We start from the raw sequence: 24,013 nt of genomic DNA, 5'->3' as shown, positions 1-24,013 counted from the left end.
TTCAGCCTCATTTCGCACCCGAGTCAGCCCGACCATGCTTTCAAGTGGGCTTTCTTTTTTCTAGAACCTACAGTACAATATTACATTGTCACAATGTCGCTACGAGTCATGCTTGAATATCAGCGCTACGTTCGCGTCGATGTCCCAACTCTTCTGAGCTAGAAACGCCGTAGAGGCGTCAATCTGACCCTGAGTCGCGGACATGGCTAGCCACACGGCGTCTGCGTTGTTCTTAGCGATGGCAGTGTACAAGTCCCGAGCGCATGCCTGCAGCTCGTCATGCGCGTGGCTATGCAAAAACCGGCGGAAGAGGAGTACAACCTCCCAAACCGCTAAATCCTGCGGCTGAACGCCCACAACTGCAGCGGACATAGTCCTCAGTACCGATCGGTAAAGGCGGTGCGAGTATGTATACGCCGACTCAGTGCCTACGGCGCCATTGCCCCGGCATGCCAGTGCATTGGTTGTGTCTGCAGCGCTGAGCTTCTGTAAAATGGTGCGAAAGCGCGGCCAGATGTCATCCCAGACGCGCTGGTGCATGAAATCTCCGACGTGCGTAGCGAGGGACTCCACGAGCGATGCTGCGGCACTGACCACAAAATTCTCGCGATCGGCGAAACGATTCAGAATGAATGGCCAGGCATGATGAACGGAGGGAAGCAATGCGGACTCGGGAAGGACAGGAACTGCAGCGCTGAGGAGCATCAAAATGCGCGCTCTGATTATGGGCGAGCCATGTGTGAGAAAGAAGAGAGAGCGGGAGACGATCTGTTTGGTCAAGATTTGAGAGGGACTGGGTGATGGCTCTGCATTCGGGTCGGGTATAGGACTCGAATTTTCCTGCTCTCCGTCCGCTTCCGATTTGGAACCCCATGCGTCTCGCGGATAGGAGTTATCGCGCAAGCTTTCGTGCTCGTCCGGCTTGTCGTGTCTGTGAGCGTACCACTCTAGAAACTCGCCGAATTTTTCGCCGTCCGACATGTCAGCGGGTAAATTATCAGCGCGTGAATGGTGCTGTGGCCGGCTATCGTCCTGGTCTTCCATAACTTTCACGACTTCCGAGAGCACTTCGACAAGGCCGTCGACGAGCATTTCATAGCCGTGATATTCGTCAAGGCGGTCAAAACATTCTTCCACGACATCTCCCGCCTTCTGGACAACATCACGGCCAACAAGCCGTACAAGCACCACCAGAACTTTAGTCGCGTCCAGGTCGAGCCAACGGCGTGACAAACGGCGAGAGACAGCATCTAGAGCATAGTCAAAATTAGACAGAAGCATGTTGGCCGGCGACGCGTAGGATGTGCTCCGGGTAATGTAATTCAGAGTGGCAAATGCCGTGTTCGACAGCAGGGAAGACTGAGACACAACGGAGTGTAGGACAGGATAGAGCGTGTGAAGGAGGAGAGGGGTGAACCGCGCCTCTAGAATGCCGGCCGTGATGGACAGTAGCTGCAGCGATAATGCGCGGTGCAGCATAGGCTGGACTGGGCTCTTGCGAGGGCCTGAAGACGGCTCGTAGTCGGGTGTAGCTCGGATCGTTAGAAGTCCTTTGACATGTTCAACGATAGCACCCTCCTCTGTCAACGGCGCCGCCACATTAGCTTTTTCTTCGGGCCAGTCCTCGTCCACGTCCGACCACAGGTCCGCAATTTGTCGTGCAATGTTGCGCGCCAGCTTTTCGACCCTCTTGGACCTAGCCCTGAACATTCCACTTGCTGCCACCTCGTGATTATTCAAGGATATCCGGCCGGCACCCTCCAACAGCCGGCAGGTGCACCAAAGAGCGGCAACAGCCCTGCAGCCGCGTCCGCTCCGTCCAGCATTCAGGAACCATTCGACAGCGAAAATGCAATCTTCCCCTGCTGCGAGACCCATTGCACGGAGCATACGTTCTATTGCAATATGCGCGGAACGAGAGGTGACGTGCCGAAGTGTAAGCTCTGGGAAGGTGACTTCGTCCGCTGCGGCAGCATCGTTCTCTAGCAAAAGTTGTGTCGCGGACGACCGCGTGACACTGATCGGGTTGTCCACAAACTCGAGCACGGAAAGCAGGCTCCAGCCCCATTTCTCGATACCTCCATTAGGTCCAAGAAGTTTGCCGACGCCGACAGCAATGGCGGAGATCCGGGAACCCTCTGCGCTCTCCTGCGCAACGGCTAAGCTACACACGCTCTCAAGGATACCGGCGGCATGTTCCACCTTGGCGTCAGAATGGGTCGGAATGAGCCGAGGTAATGCGGCTAAGTTGTCCCTTGATATCTGCATAAGCACTTGTAATAATGCGTGCCTTGCGCTCGATGAGGGTGCCAATAGTCGCCTCAGATCGCTGCCCGCCTTCTCGGAGACGCTGTCGTACGCAGAGCATGACAGAGAAAGGAGAAACGAGAGCAGCAGGGGTTGCGACTGAGGTATAGTCAGAGTGGTGGCAGAGAGGACTGTCTCAGAGAAGTCACATAGGCCGAGGAGGGCTGAGGGGGTCGGATGGTTGACTAGGGGAGTAAGCGCGTTCATCGCGATGTGAAGCTGCGTCCCGCTTCCTCGCAGCCAAGCAGGAGTGCGAGCAGTCATATATGGAGTACGACCAGAATTTGGAGCAGGCTTAGGCTCTAGTGGATCGACGAGGTCCGCCAAATCCTCGAGACTGTCAATATTTTGGATGGCCCCGTCTCTGACGCAGACATCGTCGCCGACGGATTTGACAATGACAGACCGCATAACCAGGAGCGCCGCAGCGACAATTTCGCCGTTGGCCCATCCTTTCGACGCCCCCACACCGAGTGCGATCTTGCTCGTTGTGCTGACAACTCCTGGAAGAATAGATGGCACAAAACCATCTGCGAGGTAGTGCTCGACTATTACATGCAAGACCTGGAGTGAAGAGCGCTGCAGGGATATATGAGAAGACTCGGCAGCTATGAGAAGGGAGTTCACAGTCTGGCCGATGACTGGAATAAACGTTGGCGTTCGCGCGTGCGACTGGAACCTGGAAAATATCCTTGTTGCTCGTGAGGGTATCGCTGTATTGCTAGGATCTTCTTCTGCGGTTCGCTCTCGTAGCAATATCCATAAACAGCGCGTGGCTGCCTCTTTTGTTTCGTCGTCTCTGACTTTGCCCTTCCCCTTGCTGTCGATCCCGCCAAGGATTGCACTGCATAGCATGCATATTTGCTCCCAGGTAGTTTCATCGAATTCCCACCACCAGTCTTCGCATATGGTGCTAAGAATGACGAGAACCTTCTCCAGAATCTGGTCGGGAATGGAGGAGAGCGTGTTACGCCGCAGAATGGAGGACAAGGGGAAAAACACGTATGTGATAATCGAAGGCTTCAGCGCATTCCCAGAGCCTCGCGTTTCGCGCAAAATAGTGATAACCTCGGAGAGCAGCTTGGACACCGTCGGAGTCGAGGATGGAATCAACAGGGAGTTTGCGAGGAGCGGAACACAATGTGCCTTCAGCTGCCGCAAATGACACGTCAATCTCGTCAACTGTTCCGTGATAAAATGAGTTCAGGCTTACTCTCTGAAATGTGGCTTGAGAGCTGTCTTCATCCTGTATTGTTGGCATACCCGCTGCGTCCGTATAGCTGCATTAACAATCGACTTGGACGTAGAGTAGCACGTCAATGCAGAGAATACTATGCTAAATAGCAGATGCTGGCTTCAGGCTGTAGGCACCGATTCCGGCCACCAAAGTATGGATGAGGCAGAGAAGAGGACTTGTATTGAGTGCGCGATCACCGTCGATCAATTATCCCCCAAAGAATCACGCACCGGATGACATCCGAATTTGAATGCGATGTCTTTTCCCATTTTCCCTTCCCGCTACCATCTTGCGGGGCATGGTCCTCGGTCCTCCTCTATTCACATTATCTATCTTATAGTCGCATTGTATATGCTCTAATTGGCATCCTGGACAACGGTCATGACGGTCACAATGAACACTAACTCCCGGATCCTACTCGTAGACTCCTACGACTCCTTCACTAACAAGTCAGTCGGATCTGCCTCACTCTCTTTCCGTTCTAGACGCTAACGGGCTGCGATAGTCTTGCAGCTCTCTTTCGACGCTCGATCCCTGGCTGCGATATTCATATTATAAGGAACGACGAAATTGCTTCCGAGTCCCTTGCGCAGCATCTACATTATTTCTCCGCGGTCGTGGTGGGGCCGGGTCCTGGCTCACCAACAAACCCAGTTGACGTTGGAATCGTCAAGGACCTCTGGAATATCGCAGATGAGCACTTGCTCCCAGTATTTGGTGTGTGCCTAGGTTTGCAGAGCCTCGCCGTGGAGTTCGGCGCGAGGCTCAAGAGATTGAATGTCGTGAAGCACGGCCAGGTCTCTCAGATCATTCACGCGGAGGGCGATCTCTTCAAGGGCGTCGGGGACGTGGCGGCGGTTCGCTATCACTCGCTGCACGTCGACCTGGACAACTGTGAAGCCCTAGAACCTCTGGCATGGGCAGACGATGGCAAAGAGAATGGGCGGGTCGTCATGGCTGCTAAGCACAAGGTACGACCATTCTGGGCTGTCCAGTATCACCCAGAGTCTGTCTGCACCCACGGCGGTGGTGTTGAAGTGGTTCAGAACTTTTGGCGATTGGCCAAGAAGTGGACACTCGTGCACGATCGCATGGTACGGCCCTGGAACTCCTCCATGGACACGATCTTCGGTCCCTCGTGGGCGACCTTACCGCTCGTGAACACACCATCTCCCCCTCCGCCCCCAGTCACAGTTTCGACCCGCGTGCTTGACTTAGCCGGGATTGCTATCGCCGACGTCTGCGAAATGCTCGGCGTCACCAACGAGAATTCTGGTTTTGTCCTTCTCGACTCTGCGGCACAGCCAGGTCGGTTCTCAATCGTTGGATGTCTCACCTCAGACTCGCCCAAGATCACATACACCGTTGGCGACGTGCGGGTGCGATTGTCTACCGGACAAAAGGATAGCTACGAAAATCTAGGCTCTTCGACAATCTGGACATGGCTCGCTGACTTCATGCGTCCTCGAAGGGCATGTGGTGGTGTCCCGGACCTTCCATTCTGGGGCGGCCTAGTTGGATTCTTGAGCTATGAGCTCGGTGTCCAATCACTGTCTGCATCTCTCTGCGCACGAGGCAAGATTGGGGGACAACATCCGGACGTGAACCTTGTCTTCGTCGAGCGGAGCATCGTTGTCGACGGTTCATCAAACAAGGTCTACGCACAGTCCTTGCTCCCAGACGATGGTGTCTGGCTTGACAGGATGTCACAGTCTCTCAAGCAGTGTACCAGGCAACAGACCGAGGAGGTTCGCACCTCACCAGCCAAGCGCCGCAGGAAGAGTGCTGTGACGACCCCGCCAGTCGTCGCGCTCCCTGACAGAGAGAAATACATTGCACGAATCAACCAGTGCAAGGAGCATCTCTTTGCCGGCGACTCCTATGAACTATGCCTCACGGCCCCGACACGCATATCGGTTCCGAAGACCGTAGCGTCCAGAGACACGGCGCGCAGCTCTTCTTGGGAGCTCTACAAGGTTTTGCGCGCGCGCAATCCTGCCCCGCACGCGGCATATCTCCGCCTTCACCCTTCTACATTATTGTCGTCTTCTCCAGAGCGCTTCCTGTCGTACTCGCGTCCGCCTTATTCAATATGTCAGCTACGTCCGATCAAGGGCACGGTGCGCAAAGCGCCAGGGGTCACTCGCGCTGTCGCGGAGCAGGCCCTGTCTGGAAGTACGAAGGAGGTCGCAGAGAATTTGATGATCGTGGACTTGATCCGTCACGACCTGCATGGCGTTGTAGGCGAAGACGTAGTCGTGAAGCAGTTCTGCAAGGTGGAGGAGTACAAGACGGTGTGGCAGCTTGTCAGTGTGATAGAGGGCAAGCTTCCGGACGATGCTGGGAGAGACATCGAGATGGAGCTTGGCTGGGAGATCCTACGAAGGAGTCTGCCACCAGGTATGTACAATTTTATTAATTGAGATGGACACCATCTAAATAAAGCACATAGGGAGCATGACCGGTGCTCCCAAGAAGCGCAGCGTCGAGATTCTACACACGCTGGAGGACTATGACCGTGGCATCTATTCTGGTGTATTTGGATATTGGTGTGTCGGTGGCGGCAGCGACTGGTCCGTAACCATCCGGAGCTGCTTCAAGCACGATGACCCCATGAGACCGGAGGAAGAGGCGGAAGCGCAAGATGATTCAACCCACGAGACGCCTCCGAGTGAAGAATGGGTGCTCGGGGCAGGCGGCGCTATAACGGCGCTGTCCGACCCTGAGGCCGAATGGGAGGAGATGGTAGTGAAAGTGGAGAGTGTGATCAGAGCGTTCGGGGAGGTAGAATTCTCGTGAGCGGGCTCAGCGGGCTTAACCTCGCGGCTCTCAGTAACTCGCCGTTGATCCTGGCGTACAGCACCAGTCGGGCTTCATCACCCGCGGTTGTCTGCTTGTAATTACACTGAGAATTCAACTTCGATGAGATTGGTAGTGTGGATATCGATGTTACATGCTGACAGGATTGAGAAGTGATGATGTAACAGACTGAGTGGTAGTATACATTAGTAGTATGCAGTAGGTAGCGTAAACTCGTGAGTGGTGAACTTAAGTCCATATACAGAGGTGAAGCAGTGGGGATATGCGGTGGACAGCGGGAAAAGGGGGTATAGCTACAATCGACAGCAAGAGAAAGAACACGGTGGCGATCAACGCACGCTAATCCAATACCTTCAAGACGTCAAAACTCTTCTTCGTTAACGCCTTCATCATCGTCTCTACGGGGTTCATACCGCTCGTTGCGGTGGCTTCTGCTTCGGCCTTCGAGCCCCCGGCCTCGTTCTGCTGCAGCCTCATCTCCTCCATTGACTTTCTCAGAACCTCTTCATCCTCCTCCATGAACAGCTTGAGCATATTTGGCGAGAACCCGCCGATGAGCGAGCAACCCTCCTGACTTTCCAACACAGGTGTCGTGCCATATCCACCCAGGTTCCAGTACACAAGCTCTGGGACATCGTATCCCGCCTCCTTGTACGCCTGTACGATTCTCTGGTGATCTGTGATCCAGTCTCCGAGAACGGGCTCCTGGATTTCATAGTGCCCCGAAGAACCGGGATTGACGGGGGGGATTTTCAGACGAGCATCGTCGAACTGCATGTCAGAGAACACGAACAGACGCTTGATCATGTCCTCCTTCTTGATCTTGTGCTTAATGGCAAGGGGCAAGAGTAAGTCGAGGAAGACAGCGAGGAAATCCGTATTCATCCCCCATGCAGCCTGACCCATCTTCTCAGCCGTGGCGACGAGGTCCAGCGAAGGATCGAGTGTAAAAAGCTGAGGAGTAGCGCTGAAGGTGATGAAGGTGTTGGCAAATGGCGGGCGAGCAAGCTGGGCGAGAAGAAGTGAGAGCGCCACCGCGGGGTAGATTGGCTGTTGCGCAGCGTTTTTCGTTACACGGCTGCTCAAAAAACCCATAGATCCGCTCACGTCGCAAACAGCCAAGCAATTATCGAGTGTGCCAGACTCACGGACTTTGTCCACCAGCGCCTTCCACTGACTCTCTATGACCATTTTCTCCACATTCGCAATCGGGTCGTCAAGCTTTCCGCTGACGACCATAGCCTCGCTCAACAGCTCGTGCGGAAGGAGTGTACCACCAGCAATCTTGCGCTTACCAGCGACAACATCCTTGATGTACTCGGTAAATCGCTCGTTGTCGTGCCGGGCGAATTCAGACTTGTGCATCTTCATTGAGCCGGCAGGGACACGACCGTAAACGACGCGCGACCAGTTCCCTTCAGACATAAATGTCTCGGGAATCAGAGTGTAGCGGCGTAGAGGAGCCATGATCCAGCGACGATAATAACCACGTATGGTTTCGGCATCGGCAGCCGAAAGTGTGGAAGGAGTGTATTCAGCCGGAAGGCCAGACATGAAACCCTGACCATGTAAGATGGAGGCAATGGCAGTGGCAATGTTGGTGTGACGATCGTGGGAGGCACCGAGGGACGGAGCCCACTTAGCAGCGAGAGAGATCTGGAACTTAAGTTCGATCTTGTCGTTCTCACTCAGGTTGGATGCATCAGAGCAAGTGAGCCGTAGGAGCGTGCCGATGTCCTGCGCGAGCTTGGATGCAAAGATACGAGCAACGGCAATGTAGAGAGCGCGAAAGGCAGGACTGCCAAGCTTGCTAACCAAGGTATCATACCTCTGCTTCGCCTCCCTTGCCTTCTTTTCAGCTACAACAGGGTAGGTATCACCATCAGCATTCACGTTAGACGGGATTTGTAGTAGGGTCGAATCTTACCTGGTGTCTCGGGAGCGTATGTACCTCCAGCCGGGTTCCGAGGTGACGTAGACGTATCGACATCCATAGATGAGCCATGAGTACGAACTTGCCCCTTGCGAGACCTCCTCTGTGAAGCTCCGATGTGCGCCTTGCCTTTCTTGGAACGAGTATAACCAGGACGATCATTGTGGAGAACGGAGAAGGAGGAATCGGGATTGGTCAGCTCGCCCAAGGCGGCGAGGAGGAGAATATTCAGGAGGTCTTTGTAATAGCCATGTGCGTAACCTAGACGTATGTCCTTCTTTCCATCGTCCTGTTCTGCGTCAGCAACGGCAGTCTCGGAGGAGATGTCGGTCCATTCCTCCTCATTCTCGTTAGCATCTTGCTTCCCTGAGGCTGTAACCCCGTCGCCCTTAGACTTTTTGGCTGGGCGATCGATTATGGGATCGACAAGATTTTGGAGGTTGGCGATCGCTGTGCGCGGATGATGTTTATACAGCCAACCATAAGCATGGAGAAATGAATCAGACTTCTCGCCCCTGCCGTCATGGATTGAGCGAAGATAAAAGATGAGGCGTAGTGTCAGATCTGGATCCTTCTCCCAGCTCGCGGATAGAAGAGTGTGCACAAGAGGACCGGTGAGCTGGGCGGGGCCGGCGGAGAAGAAATCGAGGGATGAGTTGAGCGTGGAGGCGTAGGCGGGCGACTGATTTTCGGTGAGAGCGCGATTGCCGAAATCCTCGCGCAAAGCGGTCATCAAGGCATTAGTAGGAGCAGTAGGCGTAGGGACCTTGATGACATTTTCGGGTGGAGGTAGAAGTATGTCAAGGAAATTGGGGTCATGAAGCTCGGGGATGCTAGGAAGAGTGATGATCTGAGACGTATTTGAAGGAGATGACTCAGATACATGAGTAGAAAGGGGCTTGAAAGGGTCGACACAGTGCGCATACGACTTGGTGAAGGTCTGGGCGGTAGAACCGGCCATTGATATTGGAGTTCTGGTGTTAGACACGCAAAAGGAGAGGGGCCTGCGATGGCTGAGCTCTGGGAACAGGACGTCAATCGATTGGACTTTATAAGATAAGTGACCAACCGCATCACGCACCTAGGAGCCGTGCCTGACTCGAGAGTTTGATCGCCGCCCGCGGGACTCTTACCATCGTCACACAGCAGGGAACCTGATGCCCCAGGGTGCGTTGGCTTAGTTGAATTAGACGCCCATGCATAGCAGACTTAAAGCAGTCACGACTTTCACACAGGCTCGGTAGCACGACATGAGTCCTCGGGCCCGGCGGTCGACTCGAGTCAAGTGCTACGCACGGATACCAGGGTGTCCGATTTAGATCGACTCGTGCATGAAACATGCATAACCAAAGTAATGCAGGCGAGGTGCCGAAACTAATAGTGCACCGAAATCCAAAGGAATAAACCCAACATAGTCCGGTACACAGGCCATTCATCTCATGCCAGCAATGCAATGTGCCTCAGTTCACTGTGGAGTGACAAGTAAATGTTAACGTTATACCACTATGGTAAGAGAACAGGTACCGACTTCTGGACTTGTTGGCCGACCTTCATCGGCTCGTAGACATAGTCTTCCACTGGATCGATCTTCCCCAGGTTGACGGTATCCGCCCTGAGAGCTCGAGCCCGTGCTGCAAGGCTCGGGTTGGGAGCCAGATCGTAGTCTGACGAAAGATGCCAGAAGAATGTGGATGAAATCCGGATTAGAGGTCGACTTGGAAACTCTGTCTTGCGCTTCTCCACGACCTATATGTAGAGATCAATTTGGCTGCCTTACCTATTGAAACATACGTAGGGTATACCTGCAAAGTGGCCTCATTGACCACCACCTCGTGGTAGCCTGCCTTGATCAATCCTCCGCTCAGGTGCTCAAGTTGTTTGCCCGCCTGCACTAACAGATATCTGCCAGTCGCTGGGAACTTGACTGGAATGCGCTTGCCCGTGTTGCGAGCCCATATGTGAAGACCAGGATAGCGCGAACGGCCGTGTATTGTAAGAAAGTTGAGGTCGGTGTGGAAACCAGCGAGGATGGTGTCCTTCTCAGAATATTTGACAAGGTCAGACGCGGTAGGCGCGAGTAGATGAGGCCTAGAATGCATAAAATATGAAACTGGACCATATCCCCAAAGGTGCTAGAACTAAAATACCCATATTTGCCCGCATCTTTGAACGTCTGTCGGGGTAAGCCCAGACCGATTGCTGCCATCTCACCGAGGTCCTCAACCCTTGACGCATGTCATGACGATGTACACGAGTCAAGCAAAATGAAACTCACGCAGTTTTCATGGCATGCCCCCATTTCTCCATGACTGGACTCCACCTTTCCCGCAGCTCCTTAGCTTGCGGCACCACATTTGCGGCGTTGAGGCCAGGAAATGCAGTCTCGTACGGTGGTGTCTCGCCCATGCGCCAGAAGAATCTGCACTTGGGGTCAGGATTATGAGCGGTGATATCGAGTGGCCGCTCCGCAGGATCCAAACGTGCGATGACATCGAGACAAGGCTCGTCGACTGCGCACTTTGGCTTCTCAGTGTTCTCGAGGGTTACTCCGACCTTCGTGAGGATGTCATCATAACTGTCAGGAGACAATGCAGGATCGATAACGAACTTGATAGCCTAGTTCAGGCCGTTCGTCTTGTTTGAGTGCGGATTCGGGCTGGGCGAAGTACTCCTCGAGAAGATCAAGAAACGTGCTATTGTCGTCTTCTGACACCCGTGAGTCGTGCAAAAGCAGAGCGCCATGAGAGATCAGAGCATCTGCAGCCTGCGCAGTGGAAAAGCAACGTTAGGAAGCGCGTGTCATTTCAGCGAGCAGACTATGGTTGCCTTCTTGCATTCCCAAAGGACAGCATCCGATTGTTCGGGCTGGGTCAAAAAAACATCGAGATCAATCACTGGCAAAGTTGGCATAGACATTGGAGAACCCAAGAAGGTCTGCGGCAGCATAAGGCTGTCCAGATGGAGTCAAGCGTGAAGAGACGCGACCTAATCCAGCCTCAATTAACGCGTTTACACTCCGGCACGTGATCATAATGCAGGTACTGTATATGGGCGCTTCTGGTGCGCGAGCCTTCTCCCCGCATCCGCAACACGCGCCGCACACAAGTCATCTCTGTCGTTCACTGTATACTCATAGACATTTTTCAAGATGCTGAAGGCATTACTATCAAGCTCTGAATGTGGAAAGGGTGCTCATACATGTCTCAGATCCTTAGCATGAAGAAGAATGAGGATGCCGCCAAGAAGAGGAAGCCAAAGACCAGTGCCGCTCAGATTCGTGTGCAGAAAGGTGTGTACCCTATCGCCTTATTCTCATCATTGGTAACTTGTCTGATGACTACTGTAGACCTCACTGAACTGGAATTGTCTTCCACCATGAAGACGCACTTCCCAGATCCGACCGATCTCCTCAACTTCACACTTACAATTACTCCCGATGAAGGTGAGGATTCGCTAGACATCCTAGCGTTCTGATTATTTATCGTCCCTCGTGATTTCATCAGGCATGTACAAGGGTGGCGCGTTTAACTTCTCTGTCAATATCAACACCAACTACCCACACGAGCCACCAAAGGTCAAATGTACACAAACCGTGAGACTGCCGTTCCTGGGGCTGAGATCGATCTGTTGGCTAACATATTCGTTTCCTCCAGATCTATCATCCTAACGTAGATCTCGAAGGAAACGTCTGCCTGAACATTCTCCGTGAGGACTGGAAACCAGTCCTCAACCTGAACTCCGTGTTGGTCGGAATGCAGTATCTCTTTCTGGAGCCGAACGCCGACGATCCACTGAACAAGGGTATGTATCCTTGGTGTCCTTGGTGTCGAATGCGCGCTCAGATGTATAAACCCCACCCAGAGGCCGCGGAGGAGTTGCGGAGGAATCGAGATCAGTTCATTTTCAACGTGAAGAGCTCCATGCGAGGAGGCAACCTCAAGGGCGTTCAGTATGATAAGGTGCTCGTACAATGAGGGTGTCGGGCTAGACTGTCACAGGGCATGTACCCGCACTCTGCGCCACACGCCACAATACGTGAGTGCCGCATCTGCATGTAGGAGGTGGCACCATAGATCGGATGTTTAATAGCTGCGGTGCCTGCTCCTCTTCTCGTGTCTACAATGTTGTACGTATGTCATCACAATGTATTCGCTTTGCTAGTTGGTCTTGGAAAGTCAATGGTCTTCTGTCATTGTTGGCTAGCCTCGGAGCAGAACATGCGTTCAAAGTGACGTCTCAAGGGATTATCCTGACGCATGCAATCAAGGGTGCCCACCGCGGTACCATGGTACTATTTAAGTCTACACGTACAGGATATGAAACGTCCCATCCCCAGGCTCAGTTCTTTCCAAGTTCTTGCTCACCTGAAATCCTAATAATCCGTCGTCACGTGGTGTGCGCTCTCGATCAGTCCCGCCGAGCTTGAAAGGAGCAGTCGATCATTCTCTCAGTACTACGAGACAGTCGCCGCTTCCTGCTTTCTCAAGCTAGTGACTTCGCTACTGTGAGCTGCTCCCATGAGTGCGGCCCAAAAACTCACCAAGAAGCAGAAGAAGGCGCTCGCCTTCCGAGAGCGCAAAGGCAAGGGAAAGGCCAAGGCCGTTGACGAAGACAACGATGTTCCTGTTGAAGAGAACCTCGATCTGGTGGAGGCTCAAGTGGAAGATAGCCATGTGGAAGATCCGCAGGGACGTGGCAAGCCTGAAGCAACGACACTCGGCGAGGCTAAGCGGGTGGTGGAAGGCGGTAGGCCTGCGCAAAAGCGGAAGCGCGAGGAGGAAAAGCCAGTGGAGGGCGGCGAGCAGTCAAAACCGAAGAAGAAGAAGCGGAAGGCCACTGACAGCGAAGGGGTCGCTACTGGGGATGCAGCGACAGAAGCGGGAGAGCAGCCTGCTGATATGGAGTCAAAAGTGAAGCAGAAACAGCGGTTCATTCTGTTCGTTGGTACGTTGGTAAACTATTTCGTTCCACGGCGTGCAGTCAAACATCTGACATCGCTCCATTAGGTAATCTCAAGTATACTACAACTCGAGAGGCGATCCAGAAGCATTTCGCAGTTTGCGGTACGTTCGCGCGTTGTTGAAGACATTCTCTTGCTGATACTGATACGTATTCAGACCCACCCCCAAGTATCCGTCTTATCACGCCCAAGGCATCGCCATCCGGAAAGACCACAGCAAAGTCAAAGGGATGTGCATTCCTCGAATTCGGGTCGCGGAATGCCCTGCAGCAAGCACTCAAGTTGCACCAGTCTGAATTGGAAGGTCGGATGATCAACGTTGAGCTTACTGCAGGCGGTGGTGGGAAGAGCGAGAGTAGGTTAGAGAAGCTCAAGCGCAGGAACAAGGAATTGCACGAGCAGAGGGTGAGTGCACACTGTGACCTTCATTTTTAAGTTGTTAACGTCGCTTTTGCCTTCCAGGAGAAGCAGTTGAAGAAGCAGAAGAAAGGTCCTCAAAATGGGTCTGAAGAGGTGCACGCACCTCGACCACAGCGTTATTCCGCCACTTCGGGCGTTGACCAGACACCATCGAAGAAGCATACTTGGACAGTGGGAGACACAGTGGATGAGGAGACGAAGCGGAGCAAAAAGAGCAAGAAGCGACCACCAAAGGCATTGGGGACGGGTGTCAACGCCATACCAGTGGGATGACCGCTGTGTTTCCAGTTGCGCTTTGTATGCTTCAGGATCGGGTTCACTATGCGACAGGCAGGATATGAGAGGATTAATCGTCCTAAAATCTAACTACATGCGAGATGGTTCATAGGCCTATTATCATGAGACAAGGATAAAGATGAGGAACTGCGACAACGCATTAGCTTCCTTCGGAACAGCAGTATGTTGGGACTCACAAAAACGATCAGTACGCCGAAGACCTTGAGCATGAGCCACCTATTGCCTGATATACTGGCATAGTACTTAAGCAGTTCACGTTGTGCACCGCTGACATTGGCCGCAATGTCTACTGTATCTGCATCAATCCGTTGGACCGTTTCTCGTTGTTCCGCCACCATTTGCGCAAGTTGTGTGAATATCTGGCCAAGCTCAGCAATTGTGGACTCAATAGATTCAATCGCTGTCGACCGCGATTGGATGTAATTATCCTAAAATTGAACTCGCGTTAATAGAAAACTGAAGGTGAACGTCAAAGGACGTACCTGTTGCTCGACTAGCTGCATCTGCATGAACGCGTCTCCATTTGCAGATCCCTCTTCCGCAGCACCCAAGTCAAGGGCTAGGATATCATCGCCACCAGGACGGGGTGTTGCGCGTCCTTTGCCCTTGGGATCGAACCTTGGTGAGACGACCGTACCATCGCCCATAGGATCTTGTCGCTGTGCGTTCCCGAATAGCAACGAATCTAGCATGTGTGATGTCAGCTAGGTCGCTGGTAATGCTGCAGGGAGATGCCTGACTGGTTGGTGCTTGACTGACTGCGGCAGACGTTGAATGCATAAATTGATCTGTGCGGTCCTTCGATTCCTTCATATTCTGAGAAATCATTCAGCGCTAACCATGAGGACGAGGCTCGACCGATTTGACTGACTTGTGTTCGAATCTCGAGCACGTCCTTGAAGGACATACTGGTGTCGGCGAGCTTGCTTTGTAGAAGCATGACGACATTATGATTGTGCTCTTCTAGCTGTTTCCCCTCCGCAGACTGGGCATTAGTTGCATTCTGCTGCTTCACATAAGACTGAAGCGCTGCTATTTGCTTGTTGATATTCGCAATGTCTTGTTTGATGATGTAGGTGAGTTCCTGTATCCGGAGCGTGAGCGTAACGACGCGATATGGCGTGGGATGTACGCACACTAATCTCGACTGGTCTGTCATCAAAAAGCGTCTTGCGCTTTGCCACTGCAGTCGCTCAATTGAAACGTTCCCCCGCACAAGAGGTGAAAACTCACATTGTGCAAGCTTCCCCAACTTAATCGTTGTATTGCTGATATCCTTCGCAATTGCGGACGCCATCCTGCTGAACTCCGACTTGCTCCCTGGCACCTTGCCCTGGGACTGCAGAAGCCGCTGCCTCGACTCATCGCCTTTCCGCGGAATGGAGGAGCGGTTGCGTATGGATTCTACGCATGCCCGAAACTCGTTTGTCCGGTCTTGAACAGGCATGGAGTGCTCCCAATAACGATACGGATTAAATTACAGGGTATAATCGCTTGCTGGCTAAGGTGGATTCAACGAGCGTAAGTATAGATGCAGAAAGGCCAGGTTTCGCGCTCAGCACGCTGGAACGGAGGATTCGAGGTATTGAGAACGGAAGTGAGCACAGACGTGTACAATGGCCATCTCGACTCCGCGAACGCGACCAATCTCGGCACGTGCCGTGATCGTACTCGGGCGCTCCGCGAGATAATTGTCGTCACTGCTCTTGCTACTATAGCCACCCTGCTATTGAACGTTTGCAGGTTGGACGTTGGGCTTTGAAATCTCGCGTCTTTGGTCTGCCACCCGAATCCAACACGGCCTCGAAAGACGTGAAGCGACTGAGAATTGGATATTCATCGCGCAACATTTATGAGACTGGCCTCGGCGAGGCGCGTCTTCTCCGCATTCTCCGCATTCTCTAGACAGCCTTCCGTATACAACCTACACGCGCAGGCCGTTCTCGGTATTCCCCGTTTAAGAACCAAAACTTCGCTCGTGCCTCGTCTGCACGTACCCTCCTTCCAATCCATGGACGTCAACCGCTCTAAGGTTCTCGTGTTCGGCGCCGGGAACTTTGGCTGTTGTCTCGCTGATCATCTTGGCGACTCCGCGCATCAAGTATACATCTGGTCACGGAGTGAAGCCGTTGTTCGTTCTTTTAACCAATGTCATCGCAACCCAGAGGTCTTGCAAGACCATACCTTCCCTGACTGCGTGACCGCGGTCGGCCCAGACTTTCCTTCGGAGGATATCATCAAGAGCGTAGACGTGTTGTTATTTGCGATCCCGACGGAGGGTGTGAGGTACTGCCAATACTTTACTTGTAAATTGAACTCGCAGTGAATACAAATATCTACAGGGAGACCTTGACTGCCTTGAAGCCCAAGCTCGACGAGGACAACCTTCCTCTGTTGATATTCGTCAACAAGGGCATTGAGATTGCTACCCATGCCTTGACGTTGGAAATCATAGCTGATACTTGCGGTCCTAAAATCGCGAAAGTCGCAGCCTTCATCGTGAGCTAACCATCCAGAATATACTTGCGTGGGATCATGTTTCCATATTATACCTACAGTCAGGCCCCTCCTTTGCAAAAGAAAGTATGTACAAAGATGCCGGCCAATCGGAGAATATCGCTCATTGGCCGTAGTCGTCAAGAGACAGCCGACATCTGTCTCTGTTGCCTCGCTGTCAACAGAGCACGCCGAGAAGGCGTCACAGTTATTTCACCAACCCTGGTTCCGTTGGTGCGCCTTCCCAATGATCTCTCGTGTTCGGCGCATTGGACTGAAGCTCTGGTAGTTATACCGGCGATGATCCTATCGGCCTGGAACTCGCCGGAGCACTCAAAAATGTATATGCAATTGCCTCTGGCATGTCTGACGGCCTTGGATTCGAAAATAATACCCGCGCTAGTTAGTCTTTCCTGCAGAAGTGCATACACCCAGCTACTGACCATCCCTCAGTGCTCATAACACGAGGGTTAGCCGAGATGACCAGGATCGGAGCCGCGTATGGCGCAACGCCATTAACCTTCCTGACGCTCGCTGGTGTTGGAGATCTCTTCCTCACCTGCAGTTCGTCCACCAGTCGTAACTACACCGTAGGCTACCGGCTAGGCAAGGGAGAGAGGATAGATTACATTATCAAAACCTTGGGCAGTGTGGCAGAGGGTGTCACGACTGCAAAGGCACTCAAATCTATTGTCTCGAAGCTAGGAGTAACCGCACCGATAGCAACTGCTGTAAGTCGTACGATCAGAATCAATGATTTCGTACTAAGAATGCTGCGCCTCAGGTTTACGAAGTGCTTTACGAAGGTATGCCAAACATCTCACTAGAGCGCACGCCGCTGAAATCAAAGCTATTCTAGACCAAGATGTCGCTGAAAAGGCCAAGTCACTGATGTCCCTGCCTCCCATTCGAGAGCTGGACCTGCCCGCGCATGCGGGCAAGCCTGCGAAACAGCTGCTGAGGAAGTTGGAGTTGATTTAGTAGGATTTATGGACGATTAGATGGTTGCTATAGTATAGACCTATTACGCATGACATTCTGCCCAAGGCCGATGCGGATTTGTCGGGAGAGGACGGCTAAGGGAGGAGAGTAAGCGGAGCGGACGCCGGAGAGAAGACTCAAGAGTGATGACTCGACCCACAGAACCTGCTATATCCGGACTGATCATCAAGATATCTTACGTAACGGCCGATTTTTTTCGTGCCGGTAAATTGAGTGTGGCTGCTGTGGCTGGTCCGGTTGTCCTTTGCCAAATCGCTTGAGGAAAGTCCTGCTCCCGTTCGCCCGAAGTTTGCATCTTTTCTCTTCCCGCCCCAGCCCCTTCCGACCGCAGCTTGCACTTATTCAAGGCGTCTCCCCTCTCTCACCCTTCTCGTTTGAGTGCCAATGGTGTCTACTCTCTGGAAGGCATGCTCCGAGGGAAACCTCGAAAATGTCCATGAGCTTCTCAAGGAGGCATCATCCGTCGACATCGAGACTAAGGGTGCGTCTGCCCATCTGAGCAACTGCTGGTTCAATCTGTGCGCAGTAGCTCTCGACCGATCTATGGTTGTATTGACACGTTTCACCCGCAAGATCATACTGGTGTCACGCCTCTCATCGAAGCCGTCAAAAATGGACACGTTGAGGTAGTCAGAGCGCTTTTGGAGAAAGGTACGTTATGATGTATCAGTATGGAACTCACGCTGTGACCGATCCGCTCTCTGTCGGACGACCATTTATGCATCGTCCTCACAGGTGCAGACCCCACCAACGCTTCTAGCCAAGGTCCGCCTGAGACCTACACGACGGACTCAGTGATTCTGGAGCTCTTGGAGACCGCGAAGGGCAAGCTGAACAGCAACGCTGCGCCCGCGCAGGAGCCACTTTACAGCCACGACCAAAACATGGATCCTACTAAAGGCTACTATGGTCCTCCTCCTGGTGCTTACTACTACCCTGGTGTACCCATCGGCGCTCCTATGATGCCAGACGGCTCTGTAGCATACTACCCGCCACCTCCAGCCCCAATCTCATCTGACCAAAATGCAGGAGCAATGTCCAACCTGCCGCCGCCTGAAGTAGCGCGCATGATACCTTGCCGGTATTACCCTGCGTGCCGTTATGGTTCTTCGTGTATGTTTGCCCATCCGCAGGCGCCATATTTGCAAGGGCCGCTTCCTCCACCAGCGCAATATCCCGCTCCTTACGACCCCATGGCCCCTTCGCCTTACCCGCCGCCGACTTACTATCCGGCCCCACCCTCATTTCCACCGCCTACTAACGGGGCTCACATGGAGGTTATGTCACCCCCTCCTGGTGCCCACCAGATTCCTCCGCCCATGGTGCATACGCGATCGGGCTCGGAAATTATTTCCCCGGTACAAGCACCGTTCAGCCCGACGGGAGCGCCCCCGATGCCGTACGGCGTGCCACCCATGTCACCGACATTCGCGCTCCCTGGTCAGATGCCCATCCCGGTATCTATTCCTCCTCTTTCTCCTCCTCAGCATCCGGCTGGAGGCCCGCAATCTCCCCAGCAATCGATGTATCCGGTGTCGCCTAGCGCCCATCCTATCCCATCCTACCCTCATCCAGAGGCTGTCGGTCCATATCCTCCCCATGGCATGCATCCGAATGGCATGGTAGCGAATGGGATTGGTTCACCGACTTCACCGTCAGCACATCCGCAGGCGGATGGCTATGGGCATGGACCCATGAACCGAGATGGTATGGCCCACCACCGAAGAGGAAGCGCGCGCAGGCCTTCCTTCGGTGCGTCTGGTCGCAAGCCTCCTTGTATTTTCTTTCCTCTTGGCAAGTGCAGGAACGGGTACGTGCGACTGTTACATTATTACAACGGCACAATTTGATATTTCCCAGCGCTGAGTGCCGATTCCCCCATGTATTGCCGGAGGTTACTGCTTCCTACCAGCATCACCACCACCCTCCTCCCCACTTCGCTCCTCGTGGTGGACACCGTCCGCGTCCGTCTGGACATGCTCACATGAATGGCGTGAACGGCCCGAATGGTATCGAGGAGAGGTTCGCGGGCATGGGCATCCAGGACGTAAGTTTTCATAATATTGCCCGTGCCTCATATTTACGTTTTGGTCAGCATGACAGACAGCCATCACACGTACGTAACAACACAAATGGTACGAGCGCCACAACGGCTTCCAGCAGATCGCAGTCGAGCGACCCCGGAAGTCGACGAGGACCACCAGGGTACAAGCTCAATCACATCCCCAACGGCGCGCGACCGGACAAGAAATTCTTACCCTCGAAACCTCAGCGTGTCCCTAGCGCTGACGAGTTCCCTACGCTCAGCAGCACTACTCCTCCCTTGCGCAGCCCGGCGATTCAGGGAACTGGGGCGAATGGCTGGAGTGGTCCCACCGCTGCTCAGGTCCTTCAAGCTCCTCCACCGCCCCGTAAAGAGAGTCAGCCGGATCCTCGTGGAAACTCCCCGGAGCAGAAGGAGGCTAGCCTCGACTTGAAGGTGATTGCCACAGGTTCGGAAATTTGTTTAGTCATTAATCTATCGTTGCTACAGGATGCGAAACCGGAAGTGAGCAGTTCTCCTGCGGAACTGCCTGTGAGCAAGCTCCCCGTCTCCTTTGCTGCTGCTGCTGCTGCCGCTGCCGCCGCCGCCGCCTCGGTCGCTGCCACTGCTGCACCTGATGCGGCCAAAGAAGTGACTGTCACTGCCTAAAACGGATATTCAATGTCCTCTTGCATCTTGTGCTGCATCTTTTCGTTCGACCTCGTTTCACTCGTCTCCCGTGCGCTACTCCGGGCTATCTGCTGTATTATGTATTCTCTCCTGCTTTCTGTGACGTCTTCCGTGTCCATAATGTCTGCGCGCCGGCGCTGTCATATCATCGACCTATACATACATCGGACCCTCCACTCTGTTCACTCTCAGCATCATCAGCTTTTTCGTGCCTTCTGCTGCATTTCTCTGTCTGCCTAGAGTCATTGCCTTCCTCTTGTTTACTCGTCAGCTCACCTCGATGTTGTGTCACGCTCAAACACCCAAAAGCAATCTTCGTATCCAATAAAACCTATCATAGTACTTCCTATGGCCCTGCTTCTACCCACGTATATGCTACAGTTCAGATTAACTTATGCCGCGGTGACACACTTGTGAGTCCTGTTGCTACAGTATACGTACGGTGGCTTTTTTGTAATGAATCCGGTGATGTCGAACGACCCCGCCGAGCGGGACGTTGTCGTATTCACGGGTCTGCCTTATGATGATGTCCAAGCGCTCAAGTTGCGCATTTCCACCCCGCTCCGGCTTGTGACCTCCCCGATGCGATAAACACCTGCCTCACCCGTATCTGTCAGTGTGGAAACCACCTTGTCCGCAATGCTTGCATCAACGATGAGTACCATCCCGATCCCGCTGTTGAACGTGCGCGCCATCTCGAGGGGCTCGACGCCCCCATGCTTCATCAAGAAGCGGAATACGGGCGGCAGCTCCCATGCGGATGCATCAACGTAGCATCCTAGCCCCTTGGGCAACACACGCGGGATGTTTTCCGTGAAGCCGCCACCGGTAATGTGTGACATGCCCTTGATGAGGCCAGCGCGGGCGGCGGGGAGCACCGATTTGACGTAAATGCGCGTCGGCTCGAGCAGCGCCCGGCCGAGCGTCGTGCCGTCGTTCCACGGACACTGGCTCGTGTAGGACAGGCCGGACAGCGCGACGATCTTGCGCACGAGCGAGAACCCGTTCGAGTGCACGCCAGACGAAGACACGCCGAGGAGCACGTCGCCCGCTCGGATGTCGGCGCGCGGGAGGATCAAGCTGCGCTCGACCGCCCCTACGGCGAAACCCGCGAGGTCGTAGTCACCTAGAGAAGTGCCGGCGGGTCAGCGCGCGCGCGCATGAACTATGAAGTGCGGACTGCGGACTGCGCGGGCGAGGCGTGATCGCGTATGCGTGCATGCATGCGTACCTTCTTGGTACATGCCCGGCATCTCCGCGGTCTCGCCGCCGATCAGCGCGCAATTGGCCTCTTGGCAGCCGCGCGCGATGCCCTTGATGACTTCCGCCGCCACAGGCACGTCGAGCTTGCTGCATGCGTAGTAGTCGAGGAAGTACAGCGGCTCGGCGCCCTGCACGAGCAGGTCATTTACGGACATCGCGACGAGGTCGACGCCTGGGAATGGGGAAGCGGATGATTGCGTCAGATGTGCCTCGAGTGTGTCCCGTGTGTAGACATCCGCGTAGCAAGGACGGTGACGTACCCACGGAGTCGTGTATTCCTGCGTCCATCGCAACACGAAGTTTCGTGCCGACGCCGTCGGTGCCACTCACGAGCACAGGGTCCGTGTAGCCCACGGCCTTGAGGTCAAATACACCGCCGAAGCCACCGATCTCGGCATCCGCTCCTGGGCGGCGGGTGGCGCGCACTAGAGGCTTGATCGCCTCCACAAGCGAGTTGCCCGCGTCGACGGAGACGCCAGCCTGCGCGTACGTGAGGCCCGGCGCGGCCTGCTCGTTCTGCAGGGCACTGGCAGTACCGATCAGTCCAATTGTGTCAGGGGCGCAGGCGAATACATCGGAAATGTAAACGCACCGATGCGCGATGTCCCGGCGGAACGTCTTTCCCTCAAAGGAAACACGCTCGACGCCGGCGTACACCAGGTCGAGCGCCTCGCGCAGCGTGGGCGCATACGCCGATACCGCGATGACCCGGCCGCCCGCAGTGACAGTCGCCTCGCCTTCCTGTACTGTTCCTGCATGGAACGCGAACACACCTATGTCCCACAAGGCACAATAGTACTCAGCAACAGCCGCGACCGATAACGCAGAAGCCTGCCCCGTTGCACTACTTCTCCCGGCACCCTGCCCGCCGGTCATTAACGTAGCACCCAGTCCGCATAACGGCGGTGCCTGGTGACCGAGGGCTCAGTCGAGCTTCCCGAAGGGGACAGGGGGCGAAGGCAATAGGCAATCAGGCAGATGGCAGATGGCGAACGCACCTGGCGGGAGATCGCCTGTGGTGATCGGCTTGCCTTTTGGATAGCTACCAGGGTATCCATGCGAGGCGAGCACAACAGAGACGGCAGATCCTGCTCGAGTCTTGACATCTACGGCGTCGAGACGCCGCTCGACACAGGCCTGGTGGTTTTGTCAGACGAATGTTGGCACGGGCGGGCGTATGTACATACGAGGAGGACGGCGGCGAGATCGGTGTCGTCGCTGAGCAGCAGCATAAGAGCCTCTGTCTCGGGGTCACCGAAGCGCACGTTGTACTCGAGTACTTTTGGCCCAGAGGGCGTGAGCATGAAGCCCGTGAAGAGCATCCCCACAAAGGGAAAACCTGACAATCGTACATCTCAGATTTGGAGGTAGAGTTCGCGCTCGTAGACACCTACCCTCTTTTCGCATTCCTGAGATGGTGGGCTGCAGCGTCTCCTTCATGATTTGTTCCATCACTGCGGGAGTGGCCACGGGCGCGGGCGCATATGCTCCCATCCCACCGGTGTTGGGCCCTGTATCGCCCTCACCAATACGCTTGTGGTCTTGCGCAGCGGGAAGTGGCGTGATGGTGTAGCCGTCTGCGAACGCAAGTACAGAGACCTCAGGGCCTTCGAGGAGCTCCTCGACGACAACCTCGCTGCCTGGGACAAGAAAATATATTATTCTCGGGGTAGTGTACACATGCGCGGGGCGCCCGACCTGCATCCCCGAAGACGCTCTCGACCATCAGCTCGCGCAGGCCGGCGATGGCAGCATCGGTGGACTCTGGGATGAGCACGCCCTTGCCGCCAGCGAGCCCGCTTGCTTTAAGCACGACGCGGAAGCCGCAGGTCTTGACGTACTGCACGGCCTCGTCGAATTGGGACGCGGCGAAGACGCGGAACTGCGCAGTGGGGATTGAATGGCGCGCCATGAACGCCTTTGAAAAGGCCTTGGAGCCTTCCATACGCGCGGCAAGTGCGGTGGGGCCAAACACTGGGATGCCAACTAGCCGCGAGGTTAGAATCAAATACCAAAAAAGACGTGAGGGCGACTGCTACCTTTGCGAAAGTGCGCCTCGACGCCATCGACGAGGGGCTGCTCGGGGCCAGGGAGCACGAGCGAAATCTATGTGCGGCGCAAATGGGTGAGCACATCCGGGAAATGGGCGGGCTCGACGCACGTCATTCTTTATCGCGAAGTCGATGAGGGCGGGAAAGTCGGAGGCCGGAAGGTCGATATTGGAAGTCTTCGCCTCGCGGGAGGTGCCGCCGTTCCCGGGGCAGACATAGATAGATTGAACGAGATCAGAACGTGATAGGCGCCAAGCGAGGGCGTGCTCGCGCCCGCCGCTGCCGAGGATGAGGACGCGGAGGGACATGGGGAGGAGGACGAGGAGGAGGACGAGGACGGGGAGGGGCCCGTGGGCGCGGAGATGAAGAGTCGGAACCGAGTCAGCGCACGTTGCACAAATTTCGCGGTGGGCAGGACCCCGGGGAGCGGGCGCGCGGGCGTGGGGTGGAGCGCGGGAGGTGGCGGTGGTTCTCGCTCAAAAAGCACTTGAATATTCCCTCGTAATCTCGACGA

The 24,013-nt window shown here is 54.5% G+C and overlaps 7 protein-coding genes across 7 annotated transcripts; 3 read left to right on the top strand and 4 right to left on the bottom strand.

The window, feature by feature from the left end:
• Window positions 1-99: 99 nt before the first annotated feature.
• Window positions 100-3,183, bottom strand: POSPLADRAFT_1129317 (hypothetical protein; the record flags this gene model as incomplete). Its single annotated transcript, XM_024483830.1, has 1 exon — window positions 100-3,183. A coding segment is annotated over one exon (3,084 nt), but the record flags the coding sequence as incomplete, so codon positions are not given.
• A 43-nt stretch (window positions 3,184-3,226) lies between these two features.
• POSPLADRAFT_1129381 (hypothetical protein) lies at window positions 3,227-6,343 on the top strand (the record flags this gene model as incomplete). The annotated part of the gene is made up of 3 exons (XM_024483837.1): window positions 3,227-3,352; window positions 4,030-5,948; window positions 6,001-6,343. The coding sequence occupies 3 exons, from the start codon at window positions 3,227-3,229 to the stop codon at window positions 6,341-6,343; spliced, it is 2,388 nt and encodes a 795-aa protein (XP_024344122.1).
• A 360-nt stretch (window positions 6,344-6,703) lies between these two features.
• POSPLADRAFT_1072293 (hypothetical protein) lies at window positions 6,704-9,271 on the bottom strand (the record flags this gene model as incomplete). The annotated part of the gene is made up of 2 exons (XM_024482503.1): window positions 8,292-9,271; window positions 6,704-8,223 (listed from the first exon to the last, which is right to left on the bottom strand). Exons 1-2 carry the CDS (start codon window positions 9,256-9,258, stop codon window positions 6,704-6,706), a joined length of 2,487 nt encoding a protein of 828 aa, XP_024344121.1. The 5' UTR covers window positions 9,259-9,271.
• A 463-nt stretch (window positions 9,272-9,734) lies between these two features.
• POSPLADRAFT_1042560 (hypothetical protein) lies at window positions 9,735-11,213 on the bottom strand (the record flags this gene model as incomplete). The annotated part of the gene is made up of 7 exons (XM_024478130.1): window positions 9,735-9,765; window positions 9,826-10,043; window positions 10,100-10,385; window positions 10,445-10,522; window positions 10,573-10,850; window positions 10,906-11,061; window positions 11,124-11,213. The coding sequence occupies 7 exons, from the start codon at window positions 11,211-11,213 to the stop codon at window positions 9,735-9,737; spliced, it is 1,137 nt and encodes a 378-aa protein (XP_024344120.1).
• A 282-nt stretch (window positions 11,214-11,495) lies between these two features.
• Window positions 11,496-12,271, top strand: POSPLADRAFT_1128721 (hypothetical protein; the record flags this gene model as incomplete). Its single annotated transcript, XM_024483764.1, has 5 exons — window positions 11,496-11,586; window positions 11,644-11,739; window positions 11,801-11,889; window positions 11,951-12,098; window positions 12,159-12,271. 5 exons carry the CDS (start codon window positions 11,496-11,498, stop codon window positions 12,269-12,271), a joined length of 537 nt encoding a protein of 178 aa, XP_024344119.1.
• Window positions 12,272-12,814: 543 nt separating this feature from the next.
• Window positions 12,815-20,590, top strand: POSPLADRAFT_1176099 (hypothetical protein; the record flags this gene model as incomplete). Its single annotated transcript, XM_024488396.1, has 7 exons — window positions 12,815-13,241; window positions 18,046-18,123; window positions 18,208-18,553; window positions 19,099-19,224; window positions 19,333-19,519; window positions 19,568-19,951; window positions 20,006-20,590. 7 exons carry the CDS (start codon window positions 12,815-12,817, stop codon window positions 20,162-20,164), a joined length of 1,707 nt encoding a protein of 568 aa, XP_024344118.1. The 3' UTR covers window positions 20,165-20,590.
• POSPLADRAFT_1164636 (hypothetical protein) lies at window positions 20,563-23,807 on the bottom strand (the record flags this gene model as incomplete). Its single annotated transcript, XM_024487839.1, is given in 11 exon segments — window positions 20,563-20,963; window positions 20,983-21,311; window positions 21,417-21,620; window positions 21,709-21,974; window positions 22,041-22,221; window positions 22,447-22,585; window positions 22,636-22,787; window positions 22,843-23,088; window positions 23,147-23,434; window positions 23,488-23,554; window positions 23,610-23,807. 11 exon segments carry the CDS (start codon window positions 23,805-23,807, stop codon window positions 20,910-20,912), a joined length of 2,124 nt encoding a protein of 707 aa, XP_024344117.1. The 3' UTR covers window positions 20,563-20,909.
• Between the last annotated feature and the right edge of the window lie 206 nt (window positions 23,808-24,013).

This window comes from Postia placenta, assembly GCF_002117355.1.
Source record: "Postia placenta MAD-698-R-SB12 unplaced genomic scaffold POSPLAscaffold_1, whole genome shotgun sequence".
NCBI classification, from domain to species: domain Eukaryota; kingdom Fungi; phylum Basidiomycota; class Agaricomycetes; order Polyporales; family Adustoporiaceae; genus Rhodonia; species Rhodonia placenta.
This window is presented reverse-complemented; position numbering and strand designations above follow the sequence as displayed.